The sequence below is a fragment of the Papio anubis genome, unplaced genomic scaffold, assembly GCF_008728515.1.
Source record: "Papio anubis isolate 15944 unplaced genomic scaffold, Panubis1.0 scaffold829, whole genome shotgun sequence".
Lineage (NCBI taxonomy): Eukaryota > Metazoa > Chordata > Mammalia > Primates > Cercopithecidae > Papio > Papio anubis.
This window is the reverse complement of record NW_022168514.1, coordinates 17079-35711: the sequence shown is the minus strand read 5'-3', so window position 1 is coordinate 35711 and position 18633 is coordinate 17079. Positions and strand designations below refer to the sequence as shown.

Sequence of the window (18633 nt, the reverse complement as noted above, 5' to 3'; positions counted from 1 at the left end):
AGAATCTTGGGCAATCTTGGAAAAAGATTAAATTTCTTGAAAAGTACTAGAGATTCTGAGGTTTGGCAGGGAATCAGGAAAGACACAAATGCCATGAGAATTAAATGGAATCCTAGGAAAATTCTGGGGAAACAGTGAGAATTCTAGGATAAAAATTGGAATTCTGAATCAAGATTAGGTATTCTAGAGAAAAGGTAATTTCGTTAAAATTATGGAAAATTCTAGTGAAAAATCTCAGAATTCAGCTGAAATGTCAGGAATTTTAGGGAAAGACTTGAATCCCAGAAAAAAAGAAAAAGAAAATTTGGAGAAAAGCTAGTAATTCCACAGACTATCGAAAACTCATTAGTATTAAATCGAATTCTTGGGATTTGGAGGTAAGAAAATGAAATTTCATTAAAATGAAAGAGAAGCCTAATTCTAAGAAAATCCTGGGAAGTTAGGGAGCTGGTTGAAAATTTTGGGGGGAAGACTAGGAATTATAGAAATGACAATGGAATTTCATTTTAATAGGATGGAATTCTGGGGAAGTGCTGAGAATCTGGGCAATATAAAGGAATCTGTTAAAAGACTGGGATTATAAGATATAATATCGGGAAATATTCAGAATCTATGGAAAGTTTAATTTGTGCAGCAGCAACAATAAAAAAAAAAAGAAAGTAATCTATGGAAAGGCACTGGAATTAAGGAAAATTTCAAAGGAAATCTTTGGGGACAGTGGGAATTTTAAGAAAAGGAACTGAGGCATTCTGGGAAAGGCCTGGGAATTTCAAGGGAGTTTCCTGCACGTGGTGTTGGGTAAACAGAGCAGAAATAGATTTTGAGGAGTGCGCTGACGGCCTGCAGGTGGCTGCAGAGGCGGAGCGGGGGTTGGGTGTGGTACAGAAGACGGATTCAGATCCCCAAAACTGCCGTGCACAGGGATCCGGGGAGGCGGGAGAGACTCCAGGGCAGGGGTTACTCAGTTCCACTCCCCACTGCTTTGCCCTAGGGGGGTGGCGCTGATGGGGGTGTTTCTCCGTATCACCAAAAGGCTTTGTCTGGGCTGGCAGCACCAACCCAGTGGGCAGGGTGCGGGAGTTGGGGGTTGGTGGAAGCGGCAGGGCTGCCTGCGGCCCCCAGTCACTCCCGCCCCATAGGACTCGCGCACTGTGACTGAGTCGCGGCTGCCGCAGGAGCCGCGGTGCATGCAGCTCGGCAACGTGGAGAAATCTGGGAGCACCTTCTCCCGAGAGCTGGTGCTGGTCACAGGGCCGTCGGACAACCAGGCCAAGTTCATGTGCAAGGCTGGCCAGCTCAGCGCGTCCACGTAGCTGGCGGTGCAGTGTGAGGGCGCGCACGGCTGAGGCCCGGGGGCGGACTCGGCCGGGGCAGGACAGGGTGGAGGACAGAGCCAGGTGGGGCAGGGACCCAGCGAACCCTGGACTCGGGGGGTGCGGGCGGGGGCGGGGTGGGGGACCCGAGACTGGACGGAGCCTGGGGTGCAGGCGGGATGGACGCAGACCAGGCCGCCCCTAACCTCTGAGTCTCGCTCCTCCAACCCCCTCTCCCAGTTCCCCCAACTAACGTGACGATCCTGGCCAACGCATCCGCACTGCCCCGGGGGGACGCCTTAAACTTGACATGCATCAGCGTTAGCAGCAACCCGCCGGTCAACTTGTCCTGGGACAAGGAAGGCGAGAGGTGGGAGTGTGAGGGACCCCGCCCCTCTCTGGCCTCGCCCCCTCCACGCATGTCCCGCCCGTGCCTAGCCCCTCTCCAGCCTCTGGCTCTGCTCGCAGCCCTGGCCTCACCCCGGGTCCACAGGCTGGAGGGCTTGGCCGCCCCGCCCCGGAGAGCCCCGTTCAGAGGCTCCGCCGCGGCCAGAAGCGTCCTTCTGCAAGTGTCATCCTGCGATCATGGCCAACGCGTGACCTGCCGCGCCCACAGCGCCGAGCTCCGCGAAACCGTGAGCTCCTTCTATCGCCTCAACGTGCTGTGTATGTGCCCCGGCCGGAAAGGTCCTCTTGATGACCCTAACCTACTCCTTGCGTCTTCCCCGCCCCCCCCTTTTTTTTTGACGGAGTCTGGCTCTGTCACCCAGGCTGGAGTGCAGTGGCGCGATCTCGGCTCACTGCAAGCTCCGCCTCCCATGGTTCACGCCATTCTCCTGCCTCAGCCTCCCGAGTAGCTGGGACTACAGTCGCCTGCCACCTTGCCCGGCTAATTTTATTTTTGTAGTTTTGGTAGAGACGGGGTTTCTCGATCTCCTGACCTGGTGATCCGCCCGCCTTGGCCTCCCAAAGTGCTGGGATTACAGGCGTGAGCCACCACGCCCGGCCCCCTCCCTTCCTTCCTTCCTTCCTTCCTTCCTTCCTTCCTTCCTTCCTTCCTCTCTCTTTCTCTCTCTCTCTCTTTCTTTTTTTGATGGAGTCTCCCTCTGTCGCTCGGGCTGCACTGCAGTGGTGCAATCATAGCTCACTGCAGCCTCCAACTTCTGAGCTCAAGTGATCCTACCTCAGCCTCCTGAGTAGCTGAAACTACAGGTGTGCACTTCCACTTTTGGCTAGTTTATTTTAATTTTTTTGTAGCGACAGGGCCTCACTATGTTGCCCAGGCTGGTCTTGAACCCCTGGGCTCAAGCAATCCTCCTGCCTTGGCCTCCCAAAGTGCTGGGATTACAGGCGCGTCCCACTACACTAGGCTGATTTTTTGTACTTTTAGTTTTAAATAGAGATGGTATCTCTCTATATTGCCCAGGCTGATCTTGAACACCTTGACTCAAGTGATCCTCCTGCCTTGGTCTCCCAAAGTTCTCGGAGTAGAGGCGTGAGCCACTGAGACTGGCCTGGGTCTTTGCTTTGACACTATCACTCTATCATTAACCCCATCCTGAAACTTGAAACTCCCTACCTTCATCCTGACCAGTGGTCCTGGGCCAACTCCTATCCTGTCCACTCCCATATTGCCTTTGTCCTCTCTCCTAACCCTGATCCCTATCATGACCCCTCTTTCCATCCTTCAACCTGATGCTGGCTTCTACTCTTTGCCTAAACTGTATTCTAATTTCTATCCCGAACTTTACCCCTGAATTCAGTTCTGAACTTGTTACCTTGTCCACAACCTTAAACCCTGTCGTGATCCCCCAACTTTAACCCTTGAACCTGTGCCTGATCTCCAATCTGTCCTTGACCCTGACCTTGACAACAATCTTGACTCCCTGCGGCACCCCCTCTGAAGACCGTCCAGAGTTCCTGGGGGAGCAGGTGCTGGTGGTGACCGCGGTGGAGCAGGGCGAGGCGTTGCTGCCTGTGTCCGTGTCCGCTAACCCCGCCCCCGAGGCCTTCAACTGGACCTTCCGCGGCTATCGCCTCAGTCCAGGTGAGGGAAGTGGGCATGGAGAAGGGTCCCGGAAATGGGAGGGCCTGCCAGGTCCTTTATTCTGGCCTTCCCCAGCGGGCGGCCCCCGGCATCGCATCCTGTCCAGCGGGGCTCTGCATCTGTGGAATGTGACCCGCGCGGACGACGGCCTCTATCAGCTGCACTGCCAGAACTCTGAGGGCACCGCGGAAGCGCTGCTGCGGTTGGACGTGCACTGTGAGTCCCGCCCACCATGGAAACCACACCCATCCAAGGAACTTTGCCCAATGTGGAGTCTCCTTATTGTGGGAGCTCCGCCCACCCGGGGATAGCCACCCATCCTGGAACCCTCCTGCTCGGGCTCTGGAAGTCCCCGCCGTGGTGTAACCACGCCCACTGCGGAACCCCTTCCACTAGAGAGACCCAGTGTGAAATCTCTGTCCAGAGAGGGGGCCCACCTAGACACGGAAGCTGCTCCCGTCGGGAATGGGAGCCCGTTGTATAAGGCCCCCCACCCCGCACAATTCTGGAAGCCCACCCAACCCACTCTAATTATCACAGAGGCATAGTGGAGGGTGGAGACAACTCACCAACCTTGAGAACTCTCCTCTAACTGTTTCGTATTAAGGGCAGATTGTGTCCATATCTCTAACTTTCCTGAAACCCCTAAGACATCCCTCCCACCTGGGGCCCTCTCCCACGGAGACCTGTCTGGTCCCAAGTGCCTTCCCTAAGCCTCTGCCTTCCACCAGATGCTCCCACCATCCGTGCCCTCCAGGACCCCACTGAGGTGAACGTTGGGGGTTCTGTGGATATAGTCTGCACTGTTGATGCCAATCCCATTCTCCCAGGCATGTTCAGCTGGGAGAGACTGGTGAGGACCCAGCCTTTGGTGAATGGAGGTGGGGTCAAAGGGTTGTGGTTTCTTGACTGTGAGTTCCTTGGGAGTGGGGACCACGTACATCTGATCCTGTATAACTATATACTCGTCAGGGCATGCTCCCAGAACGAATAACTGTTGGTGGCAAAATGAATGGATGGATGAATGGTAGACAGTCAGGCGAGTGAGTGGGTAGATGGATAGATGGGTGGATAGGTAGGTAAGTGGATGAACAGGTGGATGAATGAGTGAGTGGATGGAGGAACAGATGGACAAATGAAAGGATGGATAAATGGGTGAGTGGATGGGTGAGAAGATGATTGAAGGAGAAAAATCAGTGGATAGATAGAGGGTAGATGGATGGATGGATACACCAGCAGAGGAAAGATATCTATGGAAAGATGATGGATGAATTGATGGATAGATGAATGGAAAGATCAATGGAGAGATGAATAAATAGGTAGCTGGGTAAATATCTGAACAGATGCATGCATTTATGGGTGTGCAAGCATGAGTGAATAGTTGTGTGAATGGGTGGAGAGCTACAAGGGTGGATACATGGGTGCAGAGAAAGGAAGACAAATGGGTGGAGAGGAATGAGTGAGTAAAACCGATGAGTGGATGGAAAGATAAATGGATGAATGGATAGATAAGCAGATGGATAAATGAATGGATGGATGGATAGATGGTTCCAAGCATAAGCGGTTGGGTGAATGCATGGGTAGGTGGTTGCCTGATTGTGGATGAAAAGATGGATTGGGTAAATGGATAGATGGATGACAGAAGAATTATTATTTTTTCTTCAATACCTCTGTGGAGAGTGATTGTGTCTAGGAGAATGAGGCTACAAAAGGGACAGTTTGGGCAGTGATGGATCTGGGGCTAGACTGGGAGGCCAATTCTTGACTCGGGCCTCCGGGGAGAAGATGAGGAGGACCAGAGCCTGGATGACATGGAGAAGATATCCAAGGGACCCACGGGGCACCTGCAGATTCACCAGGCCAAACTGGCCCAGGCTGGTGCTTACCAGTGCATCGTGGACAACGGGGTGGCGCCTCCAGCACGAGGGCTGGTCCGTCTTGTTGTCAGATGTGGGTATCACCCAAACACCTGACTTTAAGACCTGCCACTGAACCCACAGCCCTCATGTCTCCCACATAGCTCATGTTGACCTCCCATCCCCTCCCAGTTGCCCCCCAGGTGGAGCACCCCACTCCCCTAACTAAGGTGGCTGCAGCTGGGGACAGCACCAGTTCTGCCACCCTCCACTGCCGTGCCCGAGGTGTCCCCAACATCGTTTTCACTTGGACCAAAAATGGGGTCCTTCTGGATCTCCAAGATCCCAGGTGAGCCCAGGCCCAGCCAGGCAGCACTCCAGCCCCAGGTCTGGACCTCCAGCCCCATTTCCCCTCCCCGAGTCCCTGCAGAGAAGGGTGCAGAGAAGGAAGATGAATGCGTGGAGGAATGAGTGAGTGAATGGATGAGTGGATGAAAAGATTAATGGATGAATGGATAGATAGGCAAATGGTTAAATGAATGGATGTCTGTATAGATGATTCCAAGCATAAGTGGTTGGGTGAATGAAAGGGTGAGTGGTGCCCTACCTTCTCTCTAGGTACACAGAGCACACATACCACCAGGGTGGTGTCCACAGCAGCCTCCTGACCATTGCCAACGTGTCTGCAGCCCAGGATTACGCCCTCTTCACATGCACAGCCACCAACCCCTTAGGCTCGGACCAAACCAACATTCAACTCGTCAGCATCAGTATGGAGGCGCTGTGAGGGTGTTGGGGAGGGGGTGCTCCTTGGATCCATTCTCACATCCCTGATTGGCCCCGGGCTGCCCACGTTTCTGAAACCTGAGAATATGTGTATGTGTGAGGCTGGAGTTTTTGCCTGCCCTGAAAATCCTAGTGGAGACTGGATCTTCAGGGAGACCCACAACAAAGGCAGAAGAAAAAGAAAAGAAAAGACAAAAAGATGGAGATAGGGTACTTATTAGCTCAAGTAACTGAAAAATGGATTTTCAGGAATTTCTGGAGCTAGGTTCAGCTGTCATCAGCAACTCTCCATTCTTTGTTGTTGTTGAAACAGAGCTTTACTCTTGTCACCCAGGCTGGAGTGCAATGGCGCAATCTTGGCTCACTGCAACCTCCGCCTCCTGGATTCAAGCGATTCTCTCACCTCAGCCTACCAAGTAGCTGAGATTACAGGCGCCCGCCACCACACCCAGCTAATTTTTGTATTTCTAGTAAAGACGGGGTTTCACCATGTTGGCCAGGCTGGTCTCCTGACTTCAGGTGATGTGCCTGCCTCAGCCTCCCAAAGTGGTGGGATTACAGGTGTGAGTCATCACACCCAGCCCTCTCCATTGTTATGTCTGCATGCCTTTGTGTTGGCTTTATTCTAAGGGCCCTCACAGTGGTCTGTTAGAATTCCCAGAGGAAACAGAATTATTTCTCTTCCTAACAGTGGTATGAAAATACTAGGATTAGCCAGGCGTGGTGGCTCACGCCTGTAATCCCAGCACTTTGGGAGTCTGAGGTGGGCAGATCACAAGGTCAGGAGTTTCAGACCAGCCTGACCAGTATGGTGAAACCCCGTCTCTACTAAAAAAAAAAAAAAAAAAAAAATAGCTGGGCGTGGTGGCGCGCACTTGTAATCCCAGTTACTCGGGAGGCTGAGGTAGGAGAATTGTTGAACCTAGGAGGTGGAGGTTACAGTGAGCTGAGATTGGGCCACTGCACTCCAGCCTGGGTGACAGAGCAAGACTCCATCTCAAAGAAGAAGAAAAGAAACCTAACCAAGCCAGGCGCGGTGGCTCATGCCTGTAATACCAGCACTTTGGGAGGCCAAGGTGGGTGGATCACCTGAGGTCAGGAGTTCGAGACAAGCCTGGCCAACATGGTGAAACCTCGTCTTTACTAAAAATACAAAAAATTAGCTGGGCATGGTGGCGGGCACCTGTAATCCAGTTACTCGGGAGACTGAGGCAGAAGAATTGCTTGAACCCAGGAGGCAGAGTTTGCAGTGAGCCAAGATTGCACCACTACACTCCAGCCTGGGCAATAAGAGTAAAACTCTATCTAAAAAAAAAGACAGAAAGAAAAAAGAAAGAAACCTAATCTTTATTTTCCATAGAAGCAACCATTTGGTCTTGAATTTTTTTTGCTGTTTCTTTTGGTTTTGTTTTCACTCACTTCTTCTTAAAGTTATTTTTAATTGTAATGTTTAATTTGAGACAGGGTCTTGCTATGTTGCCCAGGCTGGTCTCGAACTTCTGGGCTCAAGCAATCCTCCATCCTTGGTCTCACAAAGTACTGGGATTTTAGGAACAGTTTGGTGTTTGCCAGAGGAGTGTTCACAGTGACCTTATAGAACATGACTATACCGTGAACAATGAGAAGCGACTGTATATTTAAAATCATTCCTAGGGAAAACTTGGACAGAATCTTCTGGGATTCTTTTGTATCCTCTGACTGCTTTCCCATCTTTCTCCCCATAGGCCGCCCTGACCCTCCATCAGGATTAAAGGTTGTGAGTCTGACCCCACACTCTGTGGAGCTGGAGTGGAAGCCTGGCTTTGATGGGGGCCTGCCACAGAGGTTCTACATCAGGTGGGTCCTTGTTGGGGCAGGAAGGAAGCGGAGGCGGCCAATGGGCTGGGGCACTTCCCTGAACTTACTATCCCCCCTGTCCTGCAGGTATGAGGCCCTGGGGACTCCAGGGTTCCACTATGTGGATGTCCTACCACCCCAGGCCACCACCTTCACACTGACTGGTCTGCAGCCTTCTACACGATACAAGGTCTGGCTGCTGGCCAGCAATGCCTTGGGAGACAGTGGACTGGCTGACAAGGGGACCCAGCTTCCCATCACTACCCCAGGTGGGAAGGAAGGCTTGGGCAGGTTGGAGTGTGCCTCAGAGGATGTGTAGGGTAGTACAGTGAAGTCAATACTATTCCCTTTTTATGATGAGTTACTGAGGTCTAGAGCTGTTAAGCAAATTGTCCAAAGTCACACAGCTAGTAAAAGATAAAGATGAGACTGAAACTCGGGCAGATGAACTTGAGACCAGCCGTTAACCACAACCCATACTGTCTGAATGTGATTAATGACCAAGGGAAATTAGAAAACAGTTTGAATTAAATGAAAATGAAAACATATAAAAATTTGAGGTTGCAGTTAAAGCAGTACTTAGAGGGAAATGTATAGCATTAAGTGCTTATTTTAGTTATTTATTTTATTTTATTTTATTGTTTATTTTATTTTTTTGAAACGGAGTTTCACTCTTGTTGCCCAGGCTGGAGTGCAATGGTATGATCTTGGCTCACTGCAACCTTCATCTCCCGGGTTCAAGCGATTCTCTTGCCTCAGCCTCTTCCAAGTAACTGGGATTACAGGATGTGCCACCATGCCTGGCTAATTTGTTTTTCTTTGTTTTTTTTTTTTGAGATGGAGTCTCGCTTTCTGTCACCAGACTGGAGTGCAGTGGCCGGATCTCAGCTCTCATCAGCCTGGCCTCCTGCTTTTCTATTTATCTTTCCTGCCTCAGCCTCCCGAGTAGCTGGGACTATAGGCGCTCAGCCACCCCGGGCCTCAAGGTTTTTATTTTTAGTAGAGACGGGTTCTCCTCTCAGGCCAGCCAGGATGGTCTCTGATCTCCTGGACTCCTCGGGTGGATCCACCTTGCCTCGCCTCCCTAAAGTGTTGGGATTACAGGCTTGAGCCACCAAGCCCTGCCTTTTAGAGCTTTTTTTGAGATCTGAGTCTCGCTTCTGTCGCTTCCAGTGGCTGGAGTGCAGTGGCCGGATCTCAGCTCACTGCAAGCTCCAGCCTCCGGCTTCACCTCCCACCTCAGCTCTCGGATGCAGCTGGGACTACAGGCAGCCCCACCCTGCCCAGCTTTTTCTAGTTTTTTGTATTTTTAGTGGAGATCGGGTTTCACCAGGTTAGCCAGGATGGTCTCCAATCTCCCACCTTGTGATCCGCAGGTTAGCCAGGATGGTCTCGATCTCCTGACCTCGTGATCTGCCTGTCTCAGCCTCCCAAAGTGCTGGGATTACAGGCTTGAGCCACCGCGCCTGGCCTAATTTTGTATTTTTAATAGAGACAGGGTTTCACCATGTTGGTCAGGCTGGTCTCGAACTCCTGACCTCATGATCCACCCGCCTCAGCCTCCCAAAGTGCTGGAATTATAGGCCTGAGCCACCATGCCCGGCCTTATTTTTTATTTTTGAGATGGCATCTCACTCTGTCACCCAGGCTGGAGTGCAGTGGTGTGATCTTGGCTCACTACAACCTCCGCCTCCCTGGCTCAAGCAATTCTCCTGCCTCAGCCTCCCAAGTAGCTGGGATTACAGGCATGCGCCACCACACCTGGCTAATTTTTTGTAGTTTTAGTAGAGACGGGGTTTCACCATGTTGGCCAGGCCAGTCTCGAACTCCTGACCTCAGGTGATCCACCCGCCTTGGCCTCCCAACGTGTTGGGATTACAGGTGTGAGCCACCACGCCTGGCCTAGTTTTCTTTTTCTTGAGAATAACCTCGAATGCATATTCTAAGTTTTCATCTTAAGAAAGCATGGCTCACGCCTGTAATCCCAGCACTTTGGGAGGCCAAGGCGGGTGGATCACCTAAGGTTGGGAGTTCGAGACCAGCCTGACCAACAAGGAAAAACCCTGTCTCTACTGAAAATACAAAATTATCCGGGCGTGGTGGCACATGCCTGTACTCCCAGTTACTTGGGAGGCTGAGGCAAAAGAATCGCTTGAACCTGGGAGACAGAGGTTGCAGTGAGCGGAGATCATGCCATTGCACTCCAGCCTGGACAACAAGAGCAAAACTCCATGTCAAAAAAAAAGAAAAAAGAAAGAAAGAAAGAAGCTAATAAAAGAACAAATTAAACCCAAAGTAAAAAGAAAGAAGAAAATAATAATGGTAAGAGCAGAAATGAATGAATTAGAAAACAGAAAAACAATTGAGAAAATCAATGAAACCAGAAGCTGGTTATTTGAAAAAAATCAGTAACATTTATAAAGCTGATTAAGACAAAAAAAGAGAGATGATACAAGTTACCAATAACAGGAATGGAAGAAGGTATGTTACCACAGACTCCACAGACATTAAGAGGATAATTAGGGAATATTATGAATGACTTTATTCCAATAAATTCAGCAAGTCGGATGAGAAGGACAAACTCCTTGAATATGATGAATATGTTACAATTCTGATTGGTACAGTATTGTAATGGTTAATCCTTACAAAGCCTGGTTCAGAGAAGCTTGGGTTCAAATCCCCTCTCTACTACCTCCTAGTTGTGTGACCGTAGGCAAGTGTCTCAGTTTCTAAAAATATATAATATATAGCACAGATCTTTGTGGCTCAGTTTTTCTTTCTTTTTTCTTTCTTTCTTTCTTTTGTTTTTTTTCCCTTTCTTTCTTTTTTTTTTTTTTTTGTGCGACGGAATCTTGCTGTGTCACTCAGGCTGGAGTACAGTGGCATGATCTCCGTTCACCACAACCTCTGCCTCCCAGGTTCAAGTGATTCTCCTGCCTTAGCCTTCCAAGTAGCTGGGATTACAGGTGCCTGCCACCACACCTGGATAATTTTTGTATTTTTGGTAGAGACGGGGTTTCACCATGTTGGCCAGGCTGGTCTCAAACTCCTTACCTCAGGTGATCCACCTGCCTCAGTCTCCCAAAGTGCTGGGATTACAGGCGTGAGCCACCACTCCCAGCTGCAAGCTTCTTCTTTCTGTTTTCCTCTTCCTGACAGAGCAGGCTTTTTCTCGATGTAAGGAAGGACACTTTCTCATCTCTACAATCTTCTCTGCTCTTTCCCCCACCCCATTCCTGTCTTCCCTTTGAGCACTAAAACATAAAGTATGACACTTGCCTCCTTTGCTTTAGAACTTATACTTCTATTAAGGGATCGAGAGCCCAAAGTCTTTTTTGGTTAACTCAACAAATTGATAATTCAGGTGAAAAGGATCTTGCACACCGAAAGTGCTCATCAACAATTAATTTTTGGGCCAGGCATGGTGGTACATGCCTATAGTCCCAGCTAGTCAGGAGTCTGAGGCAGGAGGATAGCTTGAGCCCAGGAGGTCGAGGCTGTAGTGAGCTATAATCATGCCATTGCACTCCAGTCTGGGCCACAGAGTGAGACTCTGTCTCTTTAAAAAATAAAATAAAATAAAAAATAAAATGATTGGCCAGGCACGGCGGCTCATGCCTGTAATCCCAGCACTCTGGAAGGCCGAGGTGGGTGAATCACAAGGTCAGGAGTTCGAGACCAGCCTGGCCAACATGGTAGAAACCCCATTTCTACTAAAAAAGTTAGCCGGGTGTGGTGGCGGGCGCCTGTAGTCCCAGCTACTTGGGAGGCTGAGGCAGGAGAATTGCTTGAACCTGGGCAATGGAGGTTGCAGTGAGCCGAGATTGCGCCACTGCACTCCAGCCTGGGTGACAGAGCAAGACTCTGTCTCGGGAAAAAAAAAAATTATCTGGGCGCAGTGGCTCAGGCCTCTAATCCCAGCACTTTGGGAGGCTGAGGCAGGCGGATGGAGTCTTGCTCTGTCAACCAGGTTGGAGTACAGTGGTACAATCTCAGCTCACCGACTTAGTGTTAAGTTGAAATCTCGATATCCACTCCCCAGGTCTGGACCAGCCTTCCGGAGAACCTGAAGACCAGCTGCCCACAGAGCCGCCTGCAGGCAAGTCCTCTGTCCCCTGATCCCTCCCTTCTCCCCAAAGGATGGGACCTCCTTGTCTTTGACCCTACCTGCTCTGCTCGTAGTCACAGCTGCTTAACAACTTAGTTCTGGCCGAGCTCAGTGGCTCACGCCTTTGGGAGGTCAAGGCATGTGATCACTTGAGCCCAGGAGTTGAGACCAGCCTGGGCAACATGGTGAGACTCCATCTTTGCAAAAATAAAAAATAGCTGGCTGTGGTGGCATGTGCCTGTAGTCCCGACTACTCAGAAGGCTGAGGTGGGAGGATTATGTAAGCCCAGGAGTTGGAGGATGCAGTGAGCTATGACTGAGCCACTGCACTCCAGCCTTGGGAACAGAGGGAGACCCTATCTCAAAAAAAAAAAAAAAGACTTAGTTCTCTCCCTGCAGACTTGCAGACGCCTTAGAGCTTCCTCTTTTTTCTTTCTTTCTTTCTTTTTTTTTTTTTTTTTTTTTGACACATAGTCTCGTTCTGTTGCCCAGGCTGTAGTGCAGTGGCAAAATCTTGGCTCACTGAAACCTCCACCTCCCAGGTTCAAGCGATTCTTTTGCCTCAGCCTCCCGAGTTGCTGGGATTACAGGCACCCGCCACCACACCTGGTTAATTGTTGTACTTTTTCTAGTAGGGACGGGTTTTGCCATGCTGATCTAGGGTTGGTCTCTTTAAACCTCCTGATCTGCCTAGATCCTGCCCCAGCCTCCATGGGATTCAGCTGCAACAGCTCTGACCCAGTTCGGCTTCACAGTCTGGCTGGAGGCGATCCGGTCCCCACCTCCCAGTTCCCAGTCCTGAGGTTTAGATCATGCTGCCACCACAGCCAGGCTGGTGCTTTTAAGTCCCACTGCTGGAGGAGCCTCTAACCTATTCGTGATCCGCCTCACTTCAGTCCTCCCCAGTGAGCCGGTCCCATACTTCTGATTCTGTCTGACATACCTTTCTCCAAATGAATATCCTGAAATTAGTTCACTCTGTCCTGCCTATAATTGGCTTCATGTCCCAAACGCAGACAAATATTCTTTTTCTTTATGGATTCTCGAGGCTCCAGAACGTAGGGCGGATCTGGTTGGCTTTCAAGCAATCTCTGCAGCTTCAGGCAGCCCACTGACTGGGTGGTATAGGGTTGCCCCCTTCCCACACATCTGATGGTCATTGGCCTCTTGGTTAGAACAATGGAGATAACTGAGGCACGTGTCTCTTCTTGACTTTTTCACATGAAGGTGGTCACAGGGGTCAAAAGCAGCAAGAGAGTACATTCCAATTTACTAGCTGATTCTGTCACAGTTACTATTGTCTCATTGGTCACATGGCTCAACACAGAGTCAGTGTGGACAGGCCCTACACTCAAGGATGTGACTACCAGGAGAGGATTGCAACTGTTTGGCAAACAATCCCCTTCAGAGCCTGAGAAAAAGGTTGCAAGTGACAGAAATACAGCTGTTTTGTCAACACATAAAAGAATGGCTTGGCTGGGCACAGTGGCTCATGCCTATAATCCTGGCACTTTGGGAGGCTGAGGCAGGTAGATCACTTGAACCCAGGCATTGGAGACAAACCTGGGCAACGTGGTGAAACCCCATCTCTATAAAACAAAAACAAAAAAATTAGCCAGGCGTGGTGGTGCACACTTGTAGTCCCAGCTACTCAGGAGGCTGATGCGGGAGGATTTCTTGAGCCCAGGAGGTTGAGGCTTCAATGAGCCAAGATCACGTCACTGCACTCCAGCCTGGGCAACTGAGTGAGACCCTGTCTCAAGGGAAAAAAAAAAGGCTTGGTACATGAAATAAAAACTTCCAAGTGTGGCCACTTTCAGGTGCTCAAAAATCTCACCAGCGATCTGTTTCTCGCCCTCTCTCAACTTTGCCTTCATCTGTGGTGGCTTCTTTCTGAGTTTCTTCAATCAGAGGGGCAGAGAAGCCCTCCCCAACCTCTGTCTTCTTGATAGCTAGTAGAATTGTCCTAAATGTTTTGTTAAAAACACACGTTGGGTCAAATGCTTGTGTCTAAACAATCACTGTGGAGAGAGGAATGGAGACTCTTACTGTTCAGGCCAGGCCATGTGCCCACTATGGAGTCCTGCCTGAGCCCAAGACTGAGAGTGGGGAGTGGCTGTTCTCTCCAGGGGAAAAAAGTGCTGTTAGTAGAAGATAGGGGAGATGGCCACCTAACAGATGCCTTAGAGGGATTCAGACTTGTCCTCAGCGATACAGCAGCCAAGTCAGCCTGATATTGACTGGGATGGAAGTTAGTGGAAAAAAGTCATTTGAGGCCGGGCACGGTGGCTCACGCCTATAATTCCAGCACTTTGGGAGGCTGAGGTGGGCAGATCACTTGAGGCCAGGAGTTCAAGACCAGTCTGTCTATCATGGCGAAACCCTGTCTCTACTAAAAATAAAAAATAAAACATTAGCTGCGTGTGGTGGCATGTGCCTGTAGTCCCAGCTACTTGGGAGGCTGAGGGAGAAGAATCACTCGAACCTGGGAGGTGGAGGTTGCAGTGAGCTGAGATTGTGCCACTGCACTCCAGTCTGGGTGACAGAGTGAAACTTTTTTTTTTTTTTTTTTGAGACAGAGTCTCACTCTGTCACCCAGGCTGGAGTGCAGTGGTGTGATCTCGGCTCACTGCAACCTCCGCCTCCCTGGTTCAAGTGATTTCCCTGCCTCAGCCTCCTGAGTAGCTGGGACTACAGATGCCTGCCACCACACCCGGCTAATTTTTTGTATTTTAGTAGAGACGGGGTTTCACCATGTTGGCCAGGCTGATTTTGAACTCCTGACCTTGTAATCCACCTGCATCGGCCTTCCAGAGTGCTGGGATTATAGATGTGAGCCACCACGCCCAGCTAACTCTATCTTAATTAAAAAATAAAATAAAATAAAGAAGTCCTTGAGATGGGATTTTTTTTTTTTTTTTTTTTTTTTTTTACCAGAGACAGGGTCTTGCTCTGCCGCCCAGGCTGGAGTGCAGTGGTGCAATCATAGCTCACTGGAGCCTTGAGTTACTGGGCTCAAGCAATCCTCCTGCCTCAGTCTCCCGAGTAGCTGGGACTATAGACATGCACCACCATGCTGCTAAACTTTTAAATTTTTTGTAAAGAAGTGGCCTTGCTATGTTGCCTAGGCTGGTCTTGAGCTCCTAGGCTCAAGCGATCCTCCCACCTTGACCTCCCAACGTGCTGGGATTACACGCATGTGCCGCAGCGCCTGACCTTGAGATGGAATTTGTAAGGCAAACAGAAGTTTGCTTGAGAAGAAAGGACATTTGAGGACAAACACTTAGCTATTCCAAAGCTCTAAGGTGTGAATTTGCTTCAGTGATTCCGGAAACAGCTAGTGGTTGGTTTGGTTTGTGTGGCTGGACAATCCAGTACCAGGGTCTAAGTTCAGTGGACATGGCTGGAGGCGTTGGAAGAGGCTGGACCACAGAAAGTCTTCAGTGCCCAGCTAAGGAGCTGAAGCTCCCTCCCGAGTCCGGAGTTCAGTTCTGAGTTTGCAGAGTTCAAGCAAAGGGAGGACATTTTGTTAATGGCTTGACTTAAGAAGCCACCTGCCCTTGGGTGGCAGAAGGGTTGGACACAGAGACCCCTCCCCATCTGTTTCTCTGACCCTGGGGGAGGGACTTGGTTCAGGGGTAGGCTTTCTCGGGGAGACCCACTCCTGGCCTACAGCCTGTTGTCTGGGATTCACTGAGGGGTATCTTCCACCCCTAGGACCCTCGGGGCTGCCCCTGCTGCCTGTGCTGCTCGGTCTTGGGGGGCTTCTGCTCCTCTCCAATGCCTCCTGTGTCGGGGGGGTCCTCTGGCAGCGGAGACTCAGGCGTCTTGCTGAGGGTGAGGAGAGACCTTCCCTGCGGGGGTGGAGACCTGAGGGTGATGGGGAACTTCCTGGGGCCAGGGGAGGGGCTTGTATGGGGTCACTGAGCCCTTTATTCCTGTTTCCTTCAGGCATCTCAGGGAAGACAGAGGCAGAGTAAGTGGGGATATTTTTCTGTAAAGAAGGCTCTGAGGGAGGAGGTTTGGGGGAGATGGGTGGCGGGGGGCAGCACTCAACTGCCCTCCACACCTCCATCCTGGAAGGTCAGAGGACCGAGTCAGGAACGAATATGAGGAGAGCCAGTGGACAGGAGAGCAGGACACTCGGAGCTCCACGGTGAGTGGGGGTGGCCCTGGATACCCCACAGTCAGGGCACCAACGGCGACTGAAACCCTGCCGTTAGCATCAGGTTGATCACTGCCCTTCCTGGGACTGTGGGGTCAGAGGATGGAAAGGGCTTTGTCTGTTTTGCGTGTGGGGAAGAGGTCAGCACAACAGAGGCAGAGCCGTATTACCGCTCCCTGAGGGACTTCAGCCCCCAGCTGCCCCTGACACAGGAGGAGGTGTCTTATTCCCAAGGTGAGTTAGGACCCCACTCAGAGGTACCCCCGACGCCTGGACCGGGTGCCTTGATCATGTCTCCCTTCCACTCCAACTCCAGGTTTCACAGGTGAAGATGAGGATATGGCCTTCCCTGGGCACTTGTATGATGAGGCAGAAAGAACGTACCCCCTGTCTGGAGCCTGGGGACCCCTCTACGATGAAGTGCAGATGGTGAGGAGCTTTGCATCAGCAGCCATCCTTCCTGGCTAGTGCTGGGAGCCTACCTCCTACTGCTTGTATTAGTTAGGGCCAGCTAGCTGCTGTAACAAAGAGGCCTGACCATGATCCAGTGGTTTAAAGAAGACAGTCGGCTGGGCATGATGGTTCATGCCTGTAATCCCAACACTTTGGGAGGTCAAGGCAGGAAAATCGCTTGAGCCCATGAGTTTGAGACAAGCCTGGGCAATATAGTGACTTGTCTCTACAAAAGATTAAAAAAACGAGCCAGGCATGGAGGTGTGCACCTATAGTCCCAGCTACTCAGGAGGCTGAGCCAGGAGGATCCCTTGAGCTCAGGAGTTAGAGGCTGCAGTGAGCCATGATGGCACCACTGCACTCCAGTCTGGGCAACAGAGCAAGACCCTGTCTGTGAAAAAAAAGACGGCAGTCTATTTCTTTTTCACAGTCAGACACAAGCGGCCCTGCTCAAGTCATCTGAGTCTACATGAATGGGCCAGTTCACTGGGGGTTCAACCCATGGGAAAAGGTGAAAGAATGTGGAGAAGGCACAACCTTGCCTTGTGGCCCAGGCCCAGAAATGGTGCACACCACTCTGCTCTCACTCCCCTGATGAGAATAGAGTCACACGGTCACACCTGATGGCAAAGGAGGCTGTAAAATATGGTCTAACTTGGCAGTGATGTGCCTTGCTGCAATTCTGCTGCTGTGGAAGGAAGTAGACATGAATATTTTTAGATAATTAGCTGTATCTACTCCACTGATTAAAGGGAGAGAAAGAGAAAATTTGGGGGCCCATTCAACTGAAAAATCAAGGCATACAATTGTCATCAGGCCCAGCTGGGCCCAGAATTTTCCTCCCCAAAAATGCTATTATGGCTAGGCATGGTCACGGCTCACATCTCTAATCTCAGCAGGCTGAGGTAGGTGGATTGCTTGAGCCCAGGTGTTGGAGACCAGCCTGGGCAACATAATAAGACCCCATCTTGAAAAAAAAAAAAGTTAAGCCGAGCATGGTGGCTCACGCCTGTAATCCCAGCACTCTCGGAGGCCGAGGCAGGTGGATTACCTGAGGTCAAGAGTTCGAGACCAGTCTGGCTAACATGGTGAAACCTTGTTTCTACAAAACATGCAAAAATTATCTGGGTGTGGTGGCACACACTTGTAATCCCAGCTACTTGGGAGGCTGACGCAGGAGAATTGCTTGAACCTGGGAGGCGGAGGTTGCAGTGAGCGGAGATCATGCCACTGCACTCCAGCCTGGGCAACAGAGCAAGACTCTGTGTCAAAAAAAAAAAAAGTTTAAAAAACTAACTGGGCATAGTGATGCATGCCTGTGGTCCCAGCTACTCAGGAGGCTGAGGTAGGAGGAACGCCTGAGCCAGGGAAGTTGAGGCTGCCGTGAGCCCTGATTGGGCCACTGCATTCCAGCCTGAGAGACCATGTTTCAAAAAAGAAAGGGAAAAAGTGTTCCTAGAAAATCTAGATTTGTATCCTACGAGATTAGAAATCTTCAAAGAAAGAGAACGCCTATTTTCCAGTGGCCCCAAATGCCCAATGCTGACACTTATTGGTCTAGTTTGGGTCACATTCTCATCCCTGAACACATCCCTGAGTCAGGGGATGGAATATGCTAACAGGAGAGGCCTGGGTCAGTTCACCATGCGATCAGGGAGTAGGGGCCAGCCCCACTCAGTTCACTGGGCTGAGAATGGGAGAGGGACAGAGAGCTCGCAGGGAAGTGAGGATGGTGGCTGTACAGGCAAAAACAACAGACAGGCACTTTGACCACCAGCCAACCCCCACCCATTGCTGCACAGTTAGGGAGATGGGACAGAACCCCTGATTTCTTGTGTGGCCTTGGCTGATGCTCTGGCACCTCTGGTCCAAGGATTTCCTTCTGTCTCTGTGAACGACCTCCGATACAAGGCACTGTTATCAGATCCTAGCTCCTCACCAGCATGGTGCAAAGCGCTGTCCATGGTGCTGGACCATATGCGCTCTCTTTAGAGATGCGCAGATGGAGGCTGCAAGCTTTTTCCGAAAAGGGCCAGATAGCAAACGCTTTGGGCTGTGTGAGACATACG

The 18633-nt window shown here is 50.7% G+C and overlaps 1 protein-coding gene across 1 annotated transcript; it reads left to right on the top strand.

The window, feature by feature from the left end:
• Positions 1 to 806: 806 nt before the first annotated feature.
• On the top strand, positions 807 to 16780 carry LOC101017014 (NPHS1 adhesion molecule, nephrin; the record flags this gene model as incomplete). Its single annotated transcript, XM_031662642.1, is given in 18 exon segments — positions 807 to 879; positions 1140 to 1326; positions 1554 to 1683; positions 1807 to 1979; positions 3220 to 3360; positions 3436 to 3576; positions 4092 to 4241; positions 5143 to 5310; positions 5409 to 5565; positions 5835 to 5986; positions 7727 to 7838; positions 7926 to 8107; positions 11881 to 11937; positions 15664 to 15783; positions 15898 to 15922; positions 16030 to 16102; positions 16252 to 16345; positions 16428 to 16780. Coding segments are annotated over 18 exon segments (2287 nt in total), but the record flags the coding sequence as incomplete, so codon positions are not given.
• Positions 16781 to 18633: the final 1853 nt, after the last annotated feature.